General features: G+C 40.4%; 1 protein-coding gene across 1 annotated transcript; it reads left to right on the top strand.

Annotated features, from left to right (window-relative positions):
• Window positions 1-495: 495 nt before the first annotated feature.
• On the top strand, window positions 496-23459 carry LOC140557271 (solute carrier family 26 member 6-like). Its single transcript, XM_072681557.1, has 19 exons — window positions 496-632; window positions 2725-2864; window positions 2970-3080; window positions 3163-3338; window positions 6158-6322; window positions 6528-6680; window positions 6927-7009; window positions 7173-7320; window positions 7466-7579; window positions 8386-8463; window positions 8689-8784; window positions 13260-13366; window positions 13538-13607; window positions 16382-16474; window positions 17540-17644; window positions 17757-17924; window positions 19797-19851; window positions 20116-20234; window positions 21834-23459. The coding sequence occupies exons 1-19, from the start codon at window positions 496-498 to the stop codon at window positions 21855-21857; spliced, it is 2142 nt and encodes a 713-aa protein (XP_072537658.1). The 3' UTR covers window positions 21858-23459.
• The last annotated feature ends 680 nt before the right edge of the window (window positions 23460-24139 follow it).

Below are 24139 nucleotides of genomic sequence, written 5' to 3'. Positions count from 1 at the left end.
CTGTCTTTCTCTCTCTCTCTCTGTCCCTCTTTTGCAACTGTCTTGGATGTGAGACTTTGCTCTTTAGCCTGGAAACCCTGGGAACACATATGTGTGTGTGTGTGTGTGTGTATAGACCATATTAATAGCAGACCAGAAAGGATACACATTAACGAGGGAGTCTGAATACACCAAGGTGGAGATGCAGAGATGATCACAGCTCGTCTGTGCTGGACAACAAACATCAACAACGTTATAAAACACTGAGTCTTCATGGTGACCAACTTCACAGACCTGCCTCGGTGCTGATCTGTTGGTCCACTGCTGGGACTAATCATCACTCCAGAAGTCATTCACAGGGTGTCACTAAAGGATTAAGCTACTAGCAGATGAGGTGTGGGCGGCTTGAATTGAGCTCCAGATTAGATTCTCGTGGTCTGTTTGAGAGGACACCACACCTGAGCACCTGAGGGTCCACAAAGAAAGGAGAGAAGGTTGTGGAGGAACGGCAGCAACATGGTGGAGATGGAGAACAGAAGAAGGGTGGGATACCACGTCCAGAGAGATGTCATGGATGAAATGGGGGTCGAGACGGTGGCAGAAAAGTCAGAAGTCAAAACATCCCTTAAAGACAAAATCAAGGAGTCGCTGAGGTAAGTGCAGAGGTTATGTCACTAGATTACTACATTTTTATGTATGTATTTATTTATTTATTTATTTATTTATTATCACTACATTAAACAAGTGTTGTCCCTTTAACACTCCAGTATTACTGACATCTTGATATAAGAGCTACAGCACAATGCCCAATAATATTAATAATAACAAAAAGCACAATATGGACAAAAGTATTGGGACACACCTCTTAATAATTCCGGTGCTTCATTCAGTCCAATTGCCGCTGGTGTATGAAATCAAGCACCTAGCCATGGAGTCTGCCCTACACACATTAGTAAAAGAAAGGGTGGTTCTAAAGAGCTCACTGAGTTCCAGGAGGCCACCATTGCGACAAAAGTCTGTGAAAGGTCTGTCCTCCTAGATATTCCACCATCAACTAAGAGTGGTATTATTGAATAGTGGAAGCATTTAGGTACCACAGCAACTCAGCCATGTGGCAGCAGAACATGTAACGTTACAGAGTGGGGTCACCGAGTGCCGAGGCACATAGTGACTCAATAACTGAAGAGTTCCAAACCAGAGCTTCATATTCATATGCATATTAATGCCTCTGGATTTAGAATAGGATGCCATAAAAGCTTCTTACATTTCCATGAGGATGTTGAAAGTTCTTGTTACAAATCTCAAAAGCTTTTTTTTATTATTTTTATCTCAGTCTGGTTCCCATTCTTATGAGTGTGTTTGAATCTAGATACTTTTATATTTTCATTCAGGTATGTGTTGAGCTCCATATTTTCAGTTTTGATTGAGTAAGAGTAATACACTCGTAAAAGTGTAGATGCTTCAAAAGTTTCTTGGAACAATGCCATAGAATAACCATTTTTGTAAACAAGATGTAAAGAACTAGTTTGATGCCTTAAAATCTTAAAGATTCTGTGGCAACCCTCTAAGAACCCTGTGTAGCACAGTGTATAGTTTCTCCGCATTAAGGTGCCATTATGTTCAGCTGCTGTCTGATTTGTTTTTCTTTTTATAGCAGTTACAAGTAAAAACATTGTTGTGCTATATTCTATATTCATGTTCTATATACGTTCTTCCCATCATAAGAAAAACATCTAAAAAAAAATCATGAGGACAGAATTCTTTGATTCTCAAGGCCAGGCCATGAGATTGAGAAGTGTAGTCATGATGCACCGTTAAAGAAAAACCTAACCAACTACTGCAAAGAGTCTAAGAGTGTCACACAGTATTCAGACGTGTCTGACAACTTTCCTATTGGTCAATGAATTATTTGATGCTCCACCATGCAGAACTACATGGATGTTGGCTGACGTCCATCTGTCTGTGCAGTTTTATCAGATGTGATAAAACTGTGTCTGTGAATAGAACTGGCAGTCGCTGACTCCACAGATTTCTTTAATCTTGGATGAATCTGATGTTCCTGCAATGATCGAGATAAAAAAAACTGCTGCACTGTGTCTGTGTTTTCTGCCTGAGACGAAAGTGTGGGATAAGTAAAAACATATTAAACACACTATAAAACAGTCATTTGAAGAAAAGTCTATACTAAACTATTTTTCTCTACTAAACTAGATTTTACTGAACGCATTAATCAGCAGCTCATTTATCTAAATTGTGTGGTTGTATTATTTATACAAACACAAAGATCAAACTGTTACTCTGCACTACAAGACTCAGATCAGATCTGTAGCCTGACTTGATCAGAACATTCCCAAGCCTGATTATTATATTATTAATAAAATAAAGGAACATAAAAGTAATAATAATTTGATGTCTATCAAACAAGGAGTTTGCAAATACCAACATTAAACTACTTGATTTTTAAGTACAAAATATATAGTATAATTTAGTATATAGTAATACATATATAATTTAGTAATATAGTAATATATATTTAATTTCACTTGAAGATGAAATAGGTGAAAGTCAACTGTGCTTTAAGAGTGTAGTGTGTTTACATCCATCAATAACCATTTAGGATGGTCATAGGGAATTTCCAGAGGCACTTTAAGCTGGAAACAGCTTATATTTGATAACAATAACTGTGATTTCTTAGATGTGTGCCTGGAAAACCATCCTACCTAATCCCACCTGTGTGTGTTTCAGGTGTTCTGGTCCTCGTGTGAAGAGCTGTTTTCTGTCATGTGTTCCTCTGCTGGCATGGCTGCCACGTTACCCATTCAAAGACAACGCATTTGGAGACTGTATTTCAGGAATCAGCGTGGGCATCATGCATCTGCCACAAGGTCGCACACACACACACACGCATTTTATCTTGCATTACTTTAAACCATATTTAAGAACTATTGACACATAAATAAACCCAGTGATCTGTGTGTGTGTGTGTGTAGGTATGGCATATGCACTGCTGGCTGCTGTACCTCCAGTCTTTGGTCTCTACTCATCTTTCTACCCAATCCTGATCTACTTCATCTTTGGGACTTCTAAGCACATCTCAGTGGGTAAGCACACACTCCCTTCCCCTCTCTCTCTGTGGTATAAAGTGTACATATGCGCACACACTCACTCTCTGTCCCCGTGCAGGTACATACGCAGTGATGAGTGTAATGATTGGCAGTGTGACGGAGCGTCTGGCCCCAGATGCAGATTTCATGACATGGAATAATGACTCCAACAACAGTATCATAGACATCGTAGCCCGGGACAACGAGCGGATCAAAATCGCGGCAGCTGTCACCTTCCTCTCCGGCATTTTTCAGGTATATCAATGCACTCTGTCCTGTTGTTAGGTTGGATATGGTTTAAATATAATTTCCAAAATATATGTGGGGTTTGGTGCAGGTTCTCAGGTTCTAATTTCACATTCAGGTCTCCTGTAACTGACTCTGGCCTGCATTTACTAGTATTTGTCATAGTGCAGTAGAGTTTAGATCTAATTGTGTCAGACTGCAGTTGAGGTTAGATCTAATTGTGTCAGACTGCAGTTGAGTTTAGCTCTAATTGTGTCAGACTGCAGTTGAGTTAAGCTCTAATTGTGTCAGACTGCAGTTGAGTTAAGGTCTAATTGTGTCAGACTGCAGTTGAGTTTAGATCTAATTGTGTCAGACTGCAGTTGAGTTTAGATCTAATTATGTCAGACTGCAGTTGAGTTTAGCTCTAATTGTGTCAGACTGCAGTTGAGTTTAGATCTAATTGTGTCAGACTGCAGTTGAGTTTAGATCTAATTGTGTCAGACTGCAGTTGAGTTTAGATCTAATTATGTCAGACTGCAGTCGAGTTAAGCTCTAATTGTGTCAGACTGCAGTTGATGTTAGATCTAATTGTGTCAGACTGCAGTTGAGTTTAGATCTAATTATGTCAGACTGCAGTCGAGTTAAGCTCTAATTGTGTCAGACTGCAGTTGATGTTAGATCTAATTGTGTCAGACTGCAGTTGATGTTAGATCTAATTGTGTCAGACTGCAGTTGAGGTTAGATCTAATTGTGTCAGACTGCAGTTGAGTTTAGATCTAATTGTGTCAGACTGCAGTTGAGGTTAGATCTAATTGTGTCAGACTGCAGTTGAGTTTAGATCTAATTGTGTCAGACTGCAGTTGAGGTTAGATCTAATTGTGTCAGACTGCAGTTGAGGTTAGATCTAATTGTGTCAGACTGCAGTTGAGTTTAGCTCTAATTGTGTCAGACTGCAGTTGAGTTAAGCTCTAATTGTGTCAGACTGCAGTTGAGTTAAGGTCTAATTGTGTCAGACTGCAGTTGAGGTTAGATCTAATTGTGTCAGACTGCAGTTGAGTTTAGCTCTAATTGTGTCAGACTGCAGTTGAGTTAAGCTCTAATTGTGTCAGACTGCAGTTGAGTTTAGATCTAATTGTGTCAGACTGCAGTTGAGTTTAGATCTAATTATGTCAGACTGCAGTTGAGTTTAGCTCTAATTGTGTCAGACTGCAGTTGAGTTTAGATCTAATTGTGTCAGACTGCAGTTGAGTTTAGATCTAATTGTGTCAGACTGCAGTTGAGTTTAGATCTAATTATGTCAGACTGCAGTCGAGTTAAGCTCTAATTGTGTCAGACTGCAGTTGATGTTAGATCTAATTGTGTCAGACTGCAGTTGAGTTTAGATCTAATTATGTCAGACTGCAGTCGAGTTAAGCTCTAATTGTGTCAGACTGCAGTTGATGTTAGATCTAATTGTGTCAGACTGCAGTTGATGTTAGATCTAATTGTGTCAGACTGCAGTTGAGGTTAGATCTAATTGTGTCAGACTGCAGTTGAGTTTAGATCTAATTGTGTCAGACTGCAGTTGAGGTTAGATCTAATTGTGTCAGACTGCAGTTGAGTTTAGATCTAATTGTGTCAGACTGCAGTTGAGGTTAGATCTAATTGTGTCAGACTGCAGTTGAGTTTAGATCTAAATGTGTCAGACTGCAGTTGAGTTTAGCTCTAATTGTGTCAGACTGCAGTTGAGTTTAGATCTAATTGTGTCAGACTGCAGTTGAGGTTAGATCTAATTGTGTCAGACTGCAGTTAAGTTTATATCTAATTGTGTCAGACTGCAGTTGATGTTAGATCTAATTGTGTCAGACTGCAGTTGAGGTTAGATCTAATTATGTCAGACTGCAGTCGAGTTAAGCTCTAATTGTGTCAGACTGCAGTTGATGTTAGATCTAATTGTGTCAGACTGCAGTTGATGTTAGATCTAATTATGTCAGACTGCAGTCGAGTTAAGCTCTAATTGTGTCAGACTGCAGTTGATGTTAGATCTAATTGTGTCAGACTGCAGTTGAGGTTAGATCTAATTGTATCAGACTGCAGTTGAGTTGAGCTCTAATTGTGCCAGACTGCAGTTGAGTTAAGATCTAATTGTGCCAGACTGCAGTTGAGGTTAGATCTAATTGTATCAGACTGCAGTTGAGTTAAGCTCTAATTGTGCCAGACTGCAGTTGAGTTAAGATCTAATTGTGTCAGACTGCAGTTGATGTTAGATCTAATTGTGTCAGACTGCAGTTGAGGTTAGATCTAATTGTGTCAGACTGCAGTTGAGTTAAGCTCTAATTGTGTCAGACTGCAGTTGATGTTAGATCTAATTGTGTCAGACTGCAGTTGAGGTTAGATCTAATTGTGTCAGACTGCAGTTGAGTTTAGATCTAAATGTGTCAGACTGCAGTTGAGTTTAGCTCTAATTGTGTCAGACTGCAGTTGAGTTTAGATCTAATTGTGTCAGACTGCAGTTGAGTTTAGATCTAATTGTGTCAGACTGCAGTTGAGTTTAGATCTAATTCAGACTGCAGGTGAATTTGGATAGAATATTATTGGGCTAGAGTTGAGACTGGACAGAGTTATGAATTATTTCACACTTTTACTGGGTTTATGTTGGATTTGGATGAAGTTGTTGCTGTGGGTTGGACTGACAGAATCTTTCTAGATTTGGGTTCAAACTAAATTTTAGGATTGATTTCTGTAGTGTGTGTGAACGGTTTAAAAGGTCCTCTACAATCAGAGCTTGTTATTATAACCCATCATAGGCAGCAGCAGTGCTTTTTCTACAAATAAGTTATCTGCTGACCCTGTGTATGTGTGTATAGTTGCTTTTAGGTCTGGTGCAGTTTGGCTTTGTAGTGACGTATCTCTCAGAGCCCCTGGTTAGAGGCTACACTACAGCAGCAGCCATCCATGTCATTGTGTCTCAGCTCAAATACTCGTTTGGGATCAGCCCCAAGCGCTACAGTGGACCTCTCTCTCTTATATTTGTGAGTATTAACAACACACACAAACACACACAAACCACCTTGCCCAGAGATGATGACTGTACACTTTGTAGGGGACTCACTCCCCCTAGTGGTGGGGGAGAACATTACTCCATTGGCATTCTCAGGAATAATGCTTTTGTTTTCTCCCTCTCTCTCTCTCTCTCTCTCTCTCTCTCTCTCTCTCTCTCTGTCTATCTATACACAGACGGTACTTGACATATGTTCACTGCTTGGTGAGACAAACATTGGTACTCTGGTTGTGAGTATCGTAACAATCGTGTGTTTGATTATTGCTAAAGAAGTCAATTCCTGGCTGGCACGGAAACTCCCTGTTCCTATACCTGTTGAGCTCATTACTGTGAGTGACACACACACACACATACACACTTCCATAAACATTATATATCTAAATGTTTGTGGACACCCCTTTTAATAAATGCATTCAGCTATGGATCAGTTTTGGACTTTTGGAATTGGCCTGTTTTCCAGTCATGTTCTGGATATGCTGGGTTGTATTTGAAGGTTCATGGGATGTCAGTTCCATGTCCCAAACTCTCGAACCCCCTTTACACCTCTCTCCCTCTGTTTGTGTGTGTGTATGTAGATTATTGTAGCCACTGTGGTGTCATGGCAGTTTGACTTCAAGACTGTGTACAAAGTAGAGGTCGTAGGTTCGATTCCATCAGGGTAAGCCTCTCTGGTCTCTCATTCGTTCAGTAGGGCTGTCAGAAAACAGAACACTGCAAGAGCTTCAGTCAACAGATAATGTTGATAGTGTGAAAATAAGAAAGATCAAAGCTATATGAAAGTAAGTGTTAATATCATAATCATACCCCTCTTCCCTCTCCAGGCTCCAGGCTCCGGCATTGCCTGCATTCTCTCAGATGGGGTCTATGATTGGTGATGCGTTTGCTCTGGCAGTTGTGGGATATGGAATTGCGATTTCTCTCGGCAGAACCTTCGCTCTTAAATACGGCTACAAAGTGGACAGCAACCAGGCAGGAAGCTTTACATGTTGCAGAATTGATGAACACACCTTTGCAAGCTAACCTCACCAGACACTGCAGCAGTAGTTTACTGACCCTTTCTGTTAAAACAGTGAACTCATCCTCTTCAGTTATTAATGGCCTCGTCCTGCTGTAGGAGCTGATAGCCCTGGGTCTCAGTAACTCTATTGGAGGGGTTTTCCAGTGTTTCGCCATCAGCTGCTCTATGTCTCGCACAATGGTGCAGATCAGCACTGGGGGGAAGACTCAGGTGAGAATTCACATGAATCAGATTTTCAAGTGTTTGAACATGACGATGTTTTTATAAACTGTGAAGAACGTTTGGTTCAGATTCCTTCAAAAACAAAGGATGAATAATAAACACAACCTTTAACCTCCCCCACCCACCCACCCCCCCCGCGCACTGGTTCTCACTGTCTGTTTTCTCTCTCTCTCTCTGTTTATTGCTCTCTCTCTTTCTACTTCTCTCTATTATCTCTCTCTCTCCCTCTGTCTCTCATTATCTTTCTCTCTCCCTCTCTCTCTCTCTCTCTCTCTGTTTATTTCTCTTTCTGTATCTTTCTCTCTCTATTCTCTCTTTCTCTGTGTCTTTCTCTCTCGCTCTGCTTATTTTTCTCTCTTTTCTACTCTCTCTCGGCCTCTGTAACTAACTTTGTTACTTTCTGTGTCTGTCTGTCTGTTTCTCTCTCTGTCTTTCTCCATCTCTCTATTCTTACTATCTGTTCCTCTGTCTCTCATTATCTTTCTGACCCTGCCTCTCTCTCACTCTCTCTTTCTCTCTCACAATGCTTATTTCTCTCTCTTTCTCCTCTCTCTCACCCCCTGACACTATTTTTTTTTTCTGTATCTGTCTCTCTCTCTTTATTTTTCTCTCTTCCCTTCTCCCTCTCTCTATTCTCTCTCTCTCTCTTCTCTCTTTCTCTCTGTCTCTCTCTCTCGTTATCCTTCTCTCTCTGCCTCTGTCTCGCTCTCTCTCTTTTTCTTGTCACTTTCTCATTCTCTCTCTCTCTCATTCTCTCTCTCTATCTCTCTCTCTCTCTCTCTCTCTCTCTCTAGGTTGCTGGTGCTTTATCGGCAGTAGTGATGCTTGTGATTTTGCTCTGGATTGGATCGCTCTTTGAAGAGCTACCAAAGGTGTGTGATGCGCATGACAAATATGATGTTAGTGTGTTTGTGTGTGTGAGTGCATGTGTGTGTGTGTGTGTGTGTGTGTGAGAGAGAGTGTGAGAAAGAGAGAGTGAAAGAGAAAGCAAAATGCATAGGTATGTTCTATTTAAGTATGTATGTGTATAAATAAATATTTGTGTGTGTGTGTGTGTGTGTGTGTGTGTGTGTGTGTGTGTGTGTGTTTCTTTCTAGGCTGTGTTGGCTGCTATTATCTACGTGAACCTGCACGGTATGATGAAGCAGTTTGCAGACATCCCAGCCCTCTGGCGGAGCAACAAAGTAGACATGGTGAGAGAACAGAACAGAGCGCAATAGAATTGAATGGATAGAATAGAGTGGAATAGAAAAGCCCTAAAGGTCTCCAGTTCTACTCTGTGATTCTGTGTTTTTAATGTTATTGGTGGGCCTGGGGACCCTATAATGTCTCCCAGAAGGGAGTTTAATAAAGTCACTGAAAAGAGGATGTGAGGGGATCCGAATCTGCAGTGCTTTCTGTTTGTTAAAAAGCTCATGCACCTCTCGCAGCGGCCCCTGCTGTTTCCTATAATCCCCCTGCCGTGCTCACAGGTCTAGGCTTCCTTTCCTTATGTTCTTCAAGTCTGGGTCACACTATGGGATAATTGGCCTGATTCATGTCTCCCAGTAATCACGAAAGCTGGGCAGATTTCAAGCTGGTCTTAACCGATTATCTTCCCAGAGGATCCTGTGGTGCAAGGAATGTATAATCCAATCATGCAGCCCTAAAATCTGCTCACAGTCCAGTCATGGCTGCCCCAGTTTCTAGTCGCAAATATTCAACATTCAGTTTTATGACTTAACTTATCTTATAGAGTAGAAAGAACACTGATTCTCTCACACGAAACACAACAGCGCTGCTATGTGTGAAAGCGTTGTGATTTGTGTGGTGATTAGCCATGGCCTAAAGGTTAGAGGAATAGCCTTGAGACCAGAAGGTTGCTGGTTTGATTCCCTGGACCAGCAGGGAGGATGGTGGTAGTGAAGGAATAGCCTCTTTGTCAGTGTTTTGGTTGTGTTCTCACTGTTGCCATTCACGTGTGTGTGTGTGTGTGTGTCTGCGTTCACTTCCTCTGATGGGTTAAATGTGGAAGTTGAATTTTGTTGTACTGCTGTGCAATGCCTATAGTTTGTTCACTAGAAATTCTGTGAAATCTGAGAGACCTGTTTGTCAGACTGCCAATAATGTAGCATCATTAACAAGACAAACGCCTCTGCTGGCTGGCATTGCACTGTGAGTGATGGGGGAGAGGAAGGGCCACCCTACCCACTCCAGGCCAAAAGTGTTCTTTTGGGCTCCCAGCCAAGGTCACATCATCAAACACAAGACCTCTCCACAAAAAGGTCAACGCTCAGGGGCTTGACAAGGTGTCATGGCAGTACATGAAGGCACATTACATCTGTGATGGCCTGTTTATGGCAAGGTTATGTCAGCATTGTTGGTTATGTAGCAGTGTTTAATTGAAGAGCATTGGCTGGATTACCCAAACATCCTGACTCTGACTTCTTATCTTATCTGTTTAGTCACCTTCACAACCTCAGTTAGGACTAAATTTAGGACTGTATCTATCACTGATTAACATTTCCTGAACTCATTATCATATCCTGAGTCCAGATTTCCTAAATAGGACAACATTTCCTACTGCCCGTTTCCTAAGCGAAGATAACCCCAGTGTTGTCCAAACCATTAAATGTCTGATTCTGACTACAAAAGTTATGGTTTTCAAGCAGCTCTGACAGGAAGCGGTTCACTAGCATGCACTACTGTAATATGCAGATATGTCCATGTAGGCTGAAACTGCACTGGCAGTGTGTTCTTGTGATTTTTTCTAGAATAATCCAGGCACAGTAAACACATTCTCCCCATTCCCTCTCACCAGAGGGTGTTAATGCTGATGAACTAATTAGGCCTTTCACAATAACTATTCAATTTTGGCCAATAGGTTGTCCCAGAAATTACTGCAATAAATGATAATAGTGTAATTTTAAGACCATTTAATGCCACTGACATAATGGTTATATAATAGCATAATAATTATAATTACATGCTATAAGAGAGCAGTCACTGAAATATAAAGAATATTATAAAAAAAATATTTAAATATTGTAAATAAATTAAACACCAATAAAATAATGAATGAGGCTTTGAAAGTAAGCGCCTTCCAAGCTTTTGGGGGTAAAAAAGACAATTCCTCATCATGCAAAGCGCACATGACAGCCCGGATCTTTCTGTGAGGCTTGTTGTTTGTAATTGACGCAACACACACACACAAGAGTACTGCTTGAATAAAGGGTGTGAAAGACTACAGCAGCAGTAAAACTGTATTCCACACTATTATTATATTCAACTTTGGCAGGGGGGGGTCCCTTCACCCCTATTCTAATTACCCACTACATTACTTTACATTTATGGCATTTAGCTGACACTTTTATCCAGAGCAACTTTCAGGGTTACTCATATTACAGAGGAGGGTCAGTGTAGTGTTAGGAGTCTGGCCCAAGGACTCTTATTGGTGTAGCGCAGCATACCAGACCCATCACCCAGACCGGGAATCAAACCCCAGTCTCCCACAGGGTGTGGTAGCTCACTGGCAGGTAGTGGTGTTATCTGTTACGCCACACCAACCACAATTTACTTCCCTCCATTAGTGCTTCGCTAGGTTAAGCCCAACTCAACCACCAACTACTTCACATTTTAATGTTGCTGTCAGCAGAACACAGCAACCGCTGCAGTCTGATACTGGCTTGACGAGGATCCAGAAGCACAGTATAACACTATGTTTATGCTCTATTGTCCCAATCACCGACTATAACACAATGCTACAACAAAATACTACAAAACAGATAAACAAAACCCCATACCTAATACCTACACCCAGCCCATCTCTTTCATCCATATTCTAACCACCCACTGCATTGCAGGCTTTCTACAGGGGTCATCAGGTCAGCACCGCCCTTCACCTTTCACTGAATTAATCCCACAGCACCTTCTGAAGGTTCAGCTGTGCAGTCTGGCATCCCAGACACACTCAAGCTCACTTCACAGGATTTTGCCAGATTACTCCCAACTTTATTAGCGATACACAAACAGCATATGCGCACCACAGCCTATATCTCCCACCATACTACACCCCTACCCCACCCCACCTCAGCCCTTCATATCCACAACCTCTAACTAGATCTCTAAGCTACTTCTGACAGTTACTTCATGACTGCACTCAGCACACATCCTTGAGTGTGAACTGGGAAGCAGCGGTTCAAACTCCAGTATTATTATTTTCTTTTTTTTTGTAATGGAAACTGAGACGGCATGGTGGTGCTGGAGGTATTCTCCCCCATAAGTCCATGTGGTGTGTGGTTTTCCTCTGGGTATTCCGGTCTCCTCCCATTTTCCAAACACACATGGTACGTGAAGTGGCTGTGCTAAATTGCACAAGGTGTGAGTCAGGGATTGAGTGTGCATGTGGTACCCTGCAGTGGAGGTATTCCTGGCTTGTGTCCAATGATTCCGGATAGGCCCTGAACCCCCAGGATAGACAAGAAGGAGCTAATACACTGTGCGTCAAAATGTTTGTGGCCAGTACACCCCTTCTAATAAATGTGTTCAGATACTTGTGCTGTGTAACAGTTGTGTGTTTTCTGGAATGATGGTGCTCCATCCAATACTTTCGGGATGAGTTGTTGAGCAGGGGATGAGGTGGAGTGGTGATCATCTAACATCCTGACCTTCAATGCTCCTACATCTTGTAGAAAGTCTTCACTGGATAGTAGAGACTCTAAACTCAAGGTTTAAACTCAAGGTCTGAGTACTTCTGGTAATTCCGTGTAAGTGGATGGATGGATGGATAATGGAGACTCTACCTGCCTCGCTTGAGTAGTTTAAGATGTTGTAAGGTAAGAGAATTCCTGTAATCCCTAAATTAAGAAAAGAAAATTTGGAGCTTGTCAGATCTTAACCTCAGCCTTAAGACAGGATGTTTCTGTAACACGGCTCCAGGTCTAGAGTATATTTACTTACAGAAGAGCTGTTCAGCTGCAGCAGGAGAGCGAACGATAGATGGATTTTGCCCTTCTTACTCCATGCTTAACTTACCCAAACAAACAGAGACCACCGCTTACCAGAAAGGAGGGGGGAGTCAAGGCAGAAATGAATAAATAGACAGTTTCATGGGAATTGAGTGATAGGTTGAAGGAATGCAGACTGAGAGTATAAGACAAAAAAAAACTAAGACAGAGAAGAGAAACTAGCCTCATACATGCCAGACATGTAAAAAAAAGTGAGAAGTGAAAAAACACAGGAGTTCAAATCTACACTTTTTCTTCTCATTCCCACACTGGCACTGAGGCCTTGGCGGATCCTACATAGACACTCTCCTGAATAAACTCTCATGAATCCATGATCTGACTTTTATATTGTCTTGTAATCTCTCTGTACGGAGATGTATTATTTCTACATTATTTTCTCATTTTGCCATCCATAGCCTGAGGAGCTGTGAGTTATGTCTGTTAGTTATGATATTTCCTCCATAAATGTAGAGTCTTGTGCTTTCTCTCCATTGGAGTGAGCAGTAAGCTTAGAAAGACAGAGTTACAGTGCCTTTTTTACGTACAACATCTCCAAAGGACAAATGTTTTAATAACTTGGCCACCTGTGTGTGTGTGACAGGTATTTTACAGCCACTTCAAAGAGGTTTTTAAAGGCAGAAGTGTTTTATCAATTGCTTTATTGACTGAGTGTGTATCTGCAGCTGGTGTGGCTGGTGACGTTCATCCTAACCGTGTTGCTGAATCCTGATCTGGGACTGGCTGCCTCCATTGCCTTCTCCATGCTCACTGTCATATTCAGAACACAGCTGTGAGTGTGTATTTTAAAATTATCCAAACACTGACTGAACTCTAATACACACAGCACAGTAATTGTTAATGACATCTCTCTCTCTCTCTCTCTCTCTCTCTCTCTCTCTCTCTCTCTCTCTCTCTCTCTCTCTCTCTCTCTCTCTCTCTTTCTCTCTGCTCTCTGCTCTAGGCCTAAGTATTCTCTCCTTGGTCAGGTCCCTGGGACTGACATCTACAGGCCAGTGGAGGACTATAATCAGGTACAATCATTATAGCATTACACGCATTCTATTGCTTTTGTTATTATTATTATTATTATTATTATAGGCTGTAATTTTAGTGTGCAGTGTGACATCCACAGCTAGGGTGGGGTGATCTGGTAGTGGCAAATTGCTACAGAACCTGACTGTGAAGAAAAGAGCTGGAGCATGTTATGTGTATTTCTTCCATCATATTTTTATTTCTTCTGCTGTGTGTTTTGCTCATCTTGCTCAGTGATGTGCAGCGTAATGCTCTTGGCATATTACAGCACCGGTTTTGTTTTCTTTGCATTTGGGGGTGTGGGTGTTTTCTTTCATGCTGGAAACCAGTGCATCCAGCTCGCGACAAGCCAACAAAAGAGCCTACTTTATCACAAAAAGCCCAAATAGCATCTGAAAGACAAAGCTCTTGTAGAGCAGAGTGAGAGAAATACTAGAACTGTAGAAGGGAGGTGAAGATAGTGATGATGATGATGATGATGATGATGATGATGAGCAAAAGGGACCAAAACCAGGTGAATGAGAAGGAAAACACATCTCTGTTGTTCTGGAGATGAAAACTAGGGCTTGTTTTATACCCTGCTCTTGCAGTTTTAAAGGAAAAGGAAATAACCTCCTTAATTTTCATCAATGGAAAAAAATGTAATGGATTTTGGAGCATTTCTATTGGTCTGTTCATCATTAAATTTTAACTTAATGTAACAGACGTGACAGAATTGGCAGGTTAATATTATGTCAGAAACTGACAAACACAGAATATGGAGGTTTTCGTCTTGAGACAATGCTAAATGCTATTGCTAATTTTGGCCAGGTGGTCATTACATTTTTCACTAAAGCCTGTTGTCAATGCGATTAGATGATATCCTATAATATACTGCAAATTACTATGACTACTATAACTACTGTAACTACTATAATACTGTAATCTACTATTACATACTAAAGTCTACTGTAATCTACTGTTACCTACTGTAATCTACAAAAGCCTACTATAATCTACTGTAACATAATAAAGTCTACTGTAATCTACTATAATATACTAAAGCCTACTGTAATCTACTGTAACATAATAAAGTCTACTGTAATCTACTGTAACATACTAAAGCCTACTATAATCTACTATAACATACTAAAGTCTACTGTAATCTGCTGTTACCTACTGTAATCACTAAAGTCTACTGTAATCTACTATAACATACTAAAGCCTACTGTAATCTACTATAACATACTAACACCTACTGTAATCTACTATAACATACTAATGCCTACTGTAATCTACTGTAACCTACTGTAATCTACTATAACATACTGTAATCTAACCTACTTCCTTACCTGTCACGACCAGCATATTATACACATTTAACTATCAGAAGGTAACTCCAGCCTCGCTTTTAGCCTCCGTCGTATGTTTCTTTGCTTATCTTTTAACCTGCTAGTCAGCGTTCGGCAAAGACGTTTCTGCTCGTATAACTTTACATAACCCAATCTCTGTGTATTCTGGGTGTGTTTACACCTGCCCTTTTATGTAGTGAAATCTAGCTGTGGTCTGATCACAGAAAGCACATGCTGAGGCCAGGTGTAAACTGCCTCATAGTCTTTATTCTTTATTTATGACTTAGTTTGACTTTAGTAACTGTCATGAAGTATTCAGTATCTACAGTGAAACTAGTATAAAACATATGTATTATAAGAGTATGGAATTGACATGTACATCCACACGGACACTTTAACAAGTAAACAAATAGTTTACATAGTTTCTCCTTTACCCCAAATGTACTGATCAACCAAGAGATGTTGGTGATGTCTAAAGCTCACTTCTTTTATTTTCACTAGCGCTACAAAGGTCCTATAGGTTGTAATGGAGGCTTATAGCCACCAATAAGCCAAATAAGTGAAATAATTAAATTATCACATTTCAATTAGACATGCTTGTGGGTTTTTTGACACTGTTGTTTACAAAAATAGACAAATCTGAAAACAACATCAGGTTTCAAGATGGATACAGCTGCTGTTTTTAGCAATTTGACTGTCCATTCTACAGATGACACTCTTCAGTACAGTGTCAGAATGATTAGCATCTTAGCTCCAGTACAAAACTAGACTGAAGCCATTTCAAACAGACTTCCTTATGTGGGTTTCTGACACTATGCTGTCTGTAAAATCCAATGCACTGTTTTCTGTGTTGGCCTCTTAGCTCCAGTGCAAAGCTATTGACATACGCTTCAGAAACCAAGCATGTCCTGGCTGGCTGACTACATTAGAGACAAGGGTTACATTGTGTAAATGTGATCATTTTAGAGGGTTAAAAACTTTGCTAGCATTCTGATACGCTCATGTCCATTTTTAGACAAATGCAGTCACTGAGGATTGCCTTTAAACTCTTTATTAGTCTGCCCCATTCTGGAAGCTGCAGCATTAAAGCCTTCTTGGCAAACTCTGTGATTGTTTTGGATGCAGACAAAAGTACTGTGCTCTCATACCTTCAGTTTGAAGAGAGAGAGGTCTGAATTCTAGCCATCTTCCATACTGTTTATGGGTCAGTTAAAATAACTCTGTGGAACTGGGTAGTAATCTGATAGCTGGACAGACTGATGACCAGTCTAATGTAATTATTGCCAGCCATGTGATAATGATGTTCATTTGATGGAAATTACTGACCCAAGCTCTTCCCAGGACTCTTTAAGTTCATTCCAGATCATCAGTTTCAGAATGTCCAGTACTGTGTGTAATATGTGCTTTTTGTTGTTTTGTTTTTTGTTTTTTTTTGCTTTCAGGTTACGCAGATTCCTGGTATTGTGATTTTCCGTTCCTCTGCTACTCTATACTTTGCCAACGCTGAGATGTACACAGAGCACCTCTATGAGAAGGTAGTCTTACACATACACGCACCATTTGCTTTTACTGACCAATTACGCTCTGTATTTAGGCGCACACTGTAGTTCTTCACTCTTGTAACAACACTGCTCTCATATTTAACATATGTTTCATATGCCTAAAATAGAGCCCTGTGGCACTCCACAAGAAGGCTAAACCAAACAGTTACCAATTAGTTCACATTGTTGCCTGCCTTTGGGCTAAAACTGAGTGACAAACTCAGTCTTCGAGGCATTTAAGGTCACAAATGCTCAGCACATGCTGTCTCAAACCATGCTGAGCTGTTACGTAACCTCAAATAGACTTGCTTATCTGGTTTGTGGCACTGTATGCCACACTGTCATCTATTAACATGAACCTTCTTGCCATGTTTTGAGGCAAGTGTGTGATTATGTAGGCAGTTTATATGAATCCTCGCAACTCTAGTGAAAAGCTAAAAAGACCATATTTGCACACGAAACCTGTCTCTGCTGATCACCTACATTTAGATAGGATAGATTGGATCTGTGGCCAAACTTTCGCAATAACTTTAGGTTAAGCTTGTAGTCGAAGTAGTTTTTGACCAGTTCTGTGGTCAGTTTATCATTAAATGTTTACAGACTGTAAATCAGATTGCTTTTCTAGCCTAATAGCAACACAAATGAGAACCACTGGGTGGCGCAGCTGTCTAAGCGTTGGCCATATTATTGAGAGATTGCTAGTTATTGGTGATGCTACAGCCATCCGTGGCTAGGAGGCCTCTCTCTCTCTTTCTATGGGTGGGTCGGACGTGCAGTACTAGCCACAGCAGAACTAGCAGTTAGTGCTCTCCTCCGAGCGTTTTCAGCTGTCCAGTAACAGTGGCAATTTTCATGTGATTCAGAGGAAGCACATACTAGCTTTCACCCTGCCAGCACTGTTAGCGTCATGTGATAGGGGGGAGTTGGAGATGATTTAATTAGGAGGTTAGGAGTGCACTCATAAACCATGGCCTAACACACTCAAAGTCTACTACACTGATAAAGCAACTTAAATGACATATTTGTGTGTGCCTGGTGTGTGTGTGTGTCTTTGTGCAGAGTGGGGTAGATGTGACTAAGCTCCTCGCACACAAGAAGAAACTGGAGGCCAAGCGACTCCGGAAAGAGAAGAAAGAGGCAAAGAAAAGAGCAAAAGAGACGAGGGTGAGGACATGAGCAGTCAGGCTGTGGGAGCTTGCTGCTGTGTGTGGGCGATTACATGTGTGTGTACTAGTCTGTCAACTCCCAGGTAACTGCTGTTCTCTGATTCGTCCAGGTGGAGGCATCAGAAATGTCAGACAAACAGAAGAATGTCGAGGTGGTGGTGGTGGTGGCTGGACCAGAGCTTGACCCCAGCCCTGACCCTGCCTTGCCCAAGGCTGTCATATTGGACCTCAGTCCAGTTAACTTCCTGGATACGGTGGGAGTGAAAACTTTACGCAATGTGAGCATCCTGAACTTCCTTTCATATAAATAAATAAATATATATATATATATATATATATATATATATATATATATCTCAAGAAGTGTTTATCAACAGCACATACATATGCTGTAAATATACTGCTGTGTTTATTTATTTATACATTTCAACAGCAAAGACCCCTATATTGGCCCCCCAGTTGTGGTGGATGACAGATGCTTGTGAGCCAATATAAGCATCTTTAAAGTGTTCATAAACAGTTCATAAATGTGCTATAAACATTTCAATACAAGTGCTAGGAACATGTCTATGACAGATGAGTCTATACCCATACAAGCATGTTATGAAGTGTTTATAAACAGCTCATAAATCATGCTATGAGCATCTCATTAACCATGCAATACACATGCAGACATGACAGATCCTTGGTTTGAGGTGGATGACACCAATAGATGTTTCCATGTCAATATTAGCATCTTCAGAAGCGTTTAAGCAGCTTAGAAATGCCCAGTACTCACATCAGTAAACATGCTACTGTGACAAGCCTGTGCCATCCCTGGTGAAGCTGTAGTGGGTCTAGCTGAAAGCCTCATTAAGGTCACTACTAATGCTGCGTTTACATGCTATCAGAATTATGGGAAATATGGTAAGTTCCTAATTTGTGGTGGGAAATTCAGAGATTATTTTGACACCCGAGTTCAGGTGACCTTCAGTCTTTTAATATGGTGGAGAAGAAGGTGCATCTGCTGTTAATAGTTGTTTATGTTCATTACATCAATCTGTAATCTGTGTGTTTAACCTGATGTAGATACAGTGCTATTCACTCTTCTGTCCACAGCAAGAGTACTCTGCTAGCGCTGTGCAAATTAGCTGCTAATTAGTGGTTACATTAGTTGCCATTTTCGTGTCGTTCTGACAACAAAAGCACTTAAATGTGACGTGCTGGTAATTCCAGCTTCACTAGTGGGAAGTAGGATCGTCCAAGTAGCATGTGAACGCAGCATTACACCTTTTTTTTTTTTGGTTCTTATGCTCCAGCGTCCAGGGCAGTTTGGTTTAACCCATTTCTTTTGTTCTTCAGGAATTTTTCTTTGGCCAAAATCTGTTGGCTCTATTATAGATAGATACACTATATATATAGGAAAGTATTTGGACACCTACTCATTCATTGTTTCTTCCAAAATCAAGGTTATTAAAATAGTTTATCCTGCTTTTGTTGGAGTAACTAGTCTCTACTGTCCAGAGAAGGCTTTCTGCTAGATTTTGGATCATTGCTGTGAAAATATGACTGCGTCCAGCAACAAGAGCATTAGTGAGGTCAGGATGTTGGATGATCACCACTCCACCTTATCCCTAACACCCCAACTCAACCCACCAATACTGGCTTGTGCACCATCATACCAGAGAACTCTCCAGTTCTTCCACTGCTCCACAGCTCAATGCTGGGGGGCTTTATACCCCTCAAGCCCACGTCTGGCATAAGACATGGCGCCAGACGGTTAATGTTTATCTGCTTCCTATTTGATTGGAAGTACTTCTCAACAGGGCCTAGACAAGCTGTGTGAGTGTGTGTGTATTTGCACATCTGTGTCAGCAATGGGTGCAACTTAAAATTTGGACATGGAGAGTATGTATCTGTAGACTCTGTAGATTATATAATGCATAGATTGCATTGAGGTCATTTCGCTGGTCAAGACATCATTTTTGCGCAGAGCAGTATAAATATACAAAGGTATATAAGCGTTTTAGGAAGTATTTATAACTATTGTCCATAAATATCCCAATAAATGTGTTATAAGAATCTTATAGACACTTTATAATGCACAGTTACAGAGAAATCTCTCTCTCTCTCTCTCTCTCTCTCTCTCTCTCACTCTCTCCTGCTTTCAGATCCATAAGGACTACGGGGATGCTGGAATTAAAGTGTTCTTATCAGGCTGTCAGAGTAAGTGATGAATATAAATTTACAGTGTATTTACAGTGTATGTGTAATACATTTAAAGGTGTTTTAAATGCATGTACACATGTCAAATTTGTATATGAATAAAATCAAACAAAATATGTTATTCATATGATAAGTCAACACAGTAGCTGTCTTTTGATTTACCGCAGTGGCATTAGTACTTTGTAATAATAGTGGTATGTAGATAAACAGTAATGGTACTGGTATAACTCTCTCTCCCTCGTTCTCTCTCTCTCTCTCTTCTAGATTGTGTTATTGAGAATTTGGAAAAGGGAGATTTCTTCAATGATAAAGTCACTAAGGCCATTCTCTTCTCCACTGTACACGATGCTGTGCTAAACTGCCAAGGGGAAGACACGAAGAAGGTCAGACATTACACACAAACCACACACACACACGCACACACACACACACACCAATTATTCTTAATTAGAGAACTGGTAATGGGAAAATGCTACACTGTAGCTGGCGTTTAGATGGTGGAACACTTTAATAAGCCCAGTGATGACTAGACACAGCACATGTGTACACACCCACCCACCCACACACACACCACGCATTTAAACACTGACTGTTCCTTTAGGCCCATTCCACTGTTTTCCACTTCATGGGCATGCACCCATGTAGGCCTTTTATCCCCAAACTAAAACGTAGAAAGTATAGCCCACTCAAAAAGACTTCATTATGCCAGTGTCGGTTGTGAATACCTTCATACCTTCATGCTGAGTTCATATAGTTAAAAAAGACATTCTTTCTTATGCAAGCGTCCGGTTTATCCAGTCCCTGCTTTGTTATTCATCACAAACCAAAACCAAAGCTACAAAACCCTGATTATCAGAGAACTGGAACTTCCTGAAACTAGAAAGGCGTGTCCAGGAATTCTCACGTGGATTGTTTCGGACTTAAAGCAGTGGGTCTGCTAACTGCTAATCTCCAGCAGTGGTTATGTTGAAGGACCAGACATGGAGGAACATGTGGAATTCACCTTATGAATCACACACGGACATCCAAACCATTCAAACCATTCTGAAAATCAGTGTTTTCAGTAAAACAAAAACAGTTTCACTGCAGATAAATACAGGTAATATGATTCTAATAGGCAGATGTTGTACGTCAAATCCAATCAAATATAAAGTTTAGCTTTACAGAAAACTAGCAATAATGTAGTAATATTAATAACTAGTAATAAAAAGAATAATCCCCCTGGTGAGCAAGCCAAAGGAAACTCCCTCAAAGCATGAGGAAGAGACCTTGAGAGGGACCCATCCTCCTCACCCCTAAATCACTGTTCCATTACATTAGTCTGTTGTCATGCTCAGATGTACTGGTAGTCATACTAGTGGTGGGAAGAATAATGAAAGTAATGATGATGCAGAAGAAAAATAGAAGTCATTAATTGAAGATTAATAGTTAGAATCTATGTAAACTGTAGTTGGAGGGTGCAGAACTAATCAGTGGCAGGTAGCAGTAGCTGGAGGAAGAGCAGCTGGTCTGAGGTGGGTAACAGGAGAGCTCGGTGGTCAAACTTCCAAAGATCACAGTCAGTACGGGTAGGCAGTCATACCTGGAAAAGGTGAAGAGATTGAATAGTCCTGTTTGGATTTATGACGTACAGAGAATGTGAACATTAACAGAGTGTGTTTAGTGACTAGTGGCAGATCTGACTATAACAGCCTAATAAAATGAGAGAGCCAGAAGGTAACACAGACATGGGTGGCACCCTTTAAACACTCCTTCCGCTCCACCATCCACAAACGTATGATCACATTTCACTGTACTTCTCCAGTTTCAAGAAGCCTTTCTATGTTTTAAATAATTAGTAGGAAACTGGGGGTGAGAACCTGAACTTGTTGTTCCCAAAATACTGGAAATACTGAGTAAAACATCTAAAAATACCTTCATTTAAATCTATTATTGACTTTAACTTAAACTACACATCTCTGTTCTCTCCTGTTTTTCCACAGTTAATGAATGGAACGCATTTCTAAATCCAGATCCAGAGCTGTCTCGCATGGGAACAGCCCGAGTACGACATACATGAGCAATGTGTCCATTTACCCCTTCCTAAAACCCAGGACTGATCGAAGCCAGTTATTATTGATTTGTATCTCCTCACTGTCACAAGAAAAAGCTTTTATCTCATAAACAGTGTCAGAAAACGACTTATATTAACGTGTTACTGTAAACGAAAGAATCGTAAGAGTCATTTTAGACTATTTTGATTGACCTGTGTATCATAAAATGTACGCAAATGTAAAGAGCAGGCTCTGCTTTGAATTGAAAAAGAGGAGGTCATGAGTTTTTCTTATGAACACCACAATTGGTAAATCCATCTCGTTAACAAATGGCTTTTTTGTAATGGAGATGACATCTAGAAAAACCTGTGGTGCCGCACTATGCAAACATCTGCATGCTGGAAAAATGCCACCACATGCTGTCATTGTGTTTGTAAGAGGAGGCTCATCACCTTGCCAGAGTTTTAGAATGGTTTAGTGTACTACCCAACCATTACACAAGCGGACTAATGTCTAGTACTTGAATGACACACAGGGTAATGTCATCTAGTATGTCATTAGTCACCATCACATCTGTTTACACCCACGCCAGCTAATGCAGTCTGGCTTTATAATCACTGTCACAAGCATATTAAAGTCTGATTACAGTGAGCCGTTATTTTTTCCCTATTGCTCCATCATAGTTAAATCACATGACACTATAAGCCCATTATCAGAGGTATGTGTGTGTGTGTGTTTGTGAGAGGCATGATTGTTTGTTTACTTGTTTGTTTATTCCCAGAAGAGAGGTTCAACCTATTTAGCTTGGGTACTTAAGTTTCTCATGTATTGGAGCACGTTTCCCCAGAAACTCATCTTATTATGAATAATTACATGAATATGATGACTTTTTTTAAAGGCAGCCCGTTTGCAAAGTACAGTGTTAACTGGGATAAATATGTGCATGAAAGGTATAGAGCATTAGTGGTTGTTATAACACATCCTATTTTAACAATGGATTATAACCATCTTAACTTATAAACAATAAAATGTAAATTTTCTAAACATTAAATGGCTTTTAACATGGATTATTATTTGTGCTTAATTCAATGGTTGGGATGTAAACAAAGTAAAAAAAAAATGGTAGATCTTGTATGTATGCCCACACTTCAGTTCTTCAGTCTCATAACTACAGTCCTATCATAAGTAACATCAGCCTCACAGGCCCTACAGTAGAACCTTGTGGGTCTCCACACGTTATGCTAAAGTAAATGGTTCCCAAATGATTTGCAATGTTTTTGCAAAGGAATTAATAGCTGAATAATAAACCTAAGGTTCAGTTGGTTAATGCCCTAGATTTAGTTACCATTTGGTAACCACCAAACCACAGGTGATAATGTCTGCAACGCAAATATACCCAATTTATTTACTATCCAAAGTGACCTGCAATAACAATTAAGACATTGTAGATGTGTTGTATCTTTCCTTTATACATTAGAAACGTATGTAAATGTTCTGTTTCTGTTGTTACGCAGCACCATGAGTTAGTTTGTGTTTGTTGTATGTGGAATTTGTAATAAACAGCTTTTCCTCCAACATGAAGTCTTAATTTTCTATCTACTTCTAATTTGTGTTTTGATTGATTTGATTTTTGGTTTTAATTTATCCCAATTAGCTGTCCCATTACTCAGCTTTCTGCATACTAGATCAGATGCGAATGACAATAAAGTCTCCTTGAATCTTGAATCCTTGAATCCTTGACCTAAAACTGTGTGTACGGTACAACAGTTGACGTAGGCCTAAACCTAAGCCTTTCTTAATGAGGTGATGATATCACTTCAAAATGAAACTTCACACTCTCGCCATCCTCAAGTGACTTCCGCCTTTCAAAGCATAACCACACATAACAGAAAGCCCTCCTCTGTGTTCTGTTGGGGCAGCTCATTCAGTGAGAGCTGGGACAGGGTTTAAATGAGGTTGCTGACCTTCAGAAAAACAAAAAACACACAGGCTGGCATCGCACTGTCTGCTGGCCTCCTCTTTTAACTTTCACTCACACAACACTACTGACATAGACTACAACAGACTGCCCTGTACTGTAGACTAGACTACAGCTTCTCTCACACTGCAGGTGTGTGTGTGTGTGTGTGTGTGTGTGTTTGTGTGTATGTAGACTCTGTAAAAGTTATAGTACTCTGGAGGTAGAGCAGCAGATCTAAAGACAGTTTACTCTGAGACTGACCAACACCCAACGAGAGCGAGAGAGAGAAAGTGGA

This window comes from Salminus brasiliensis, chromosome 6, assembly GCF_030463535.1.
Source record: "Salminus brasiliensis chromosome 6, fSalBra1.hap2, whole genome shotgun sequence".
NCBI lineage: Eukaryota > Metazoa > Chordata > Actinopteri > Characiformes > Bryconidae > Salminus > Salminus brasiliensis.
This window is presented reverse-complemented; position numbering and strand designations above follow the sequence as displayed.

Excerpts from the sequence above, each read along its gene's own strand:
- LOC140557271 (XM_072681557.1), top strand. The coding sequence starts at position 496 with ATGGTGGAGATGGAGAACAGAAGAAGGGTGGGATACCACGTCCAGAGA. Across the intron at positions 633-2,724 it reads AAAATCAAGGAGTCGCTGAG|GTGTTCTGGTCCTCGTGTGA; the intron begins GTAAGTGCAGAG and ends TGTGTGTTTCAG. Across the intron at positions 17,645-17,756 it reads AAAGAGCAAAAGAGACGAGG|GTGGAGGCATCAGAAATGTC; the intron begins GTGAGGACATGA and ends TGATTCGTCCAG.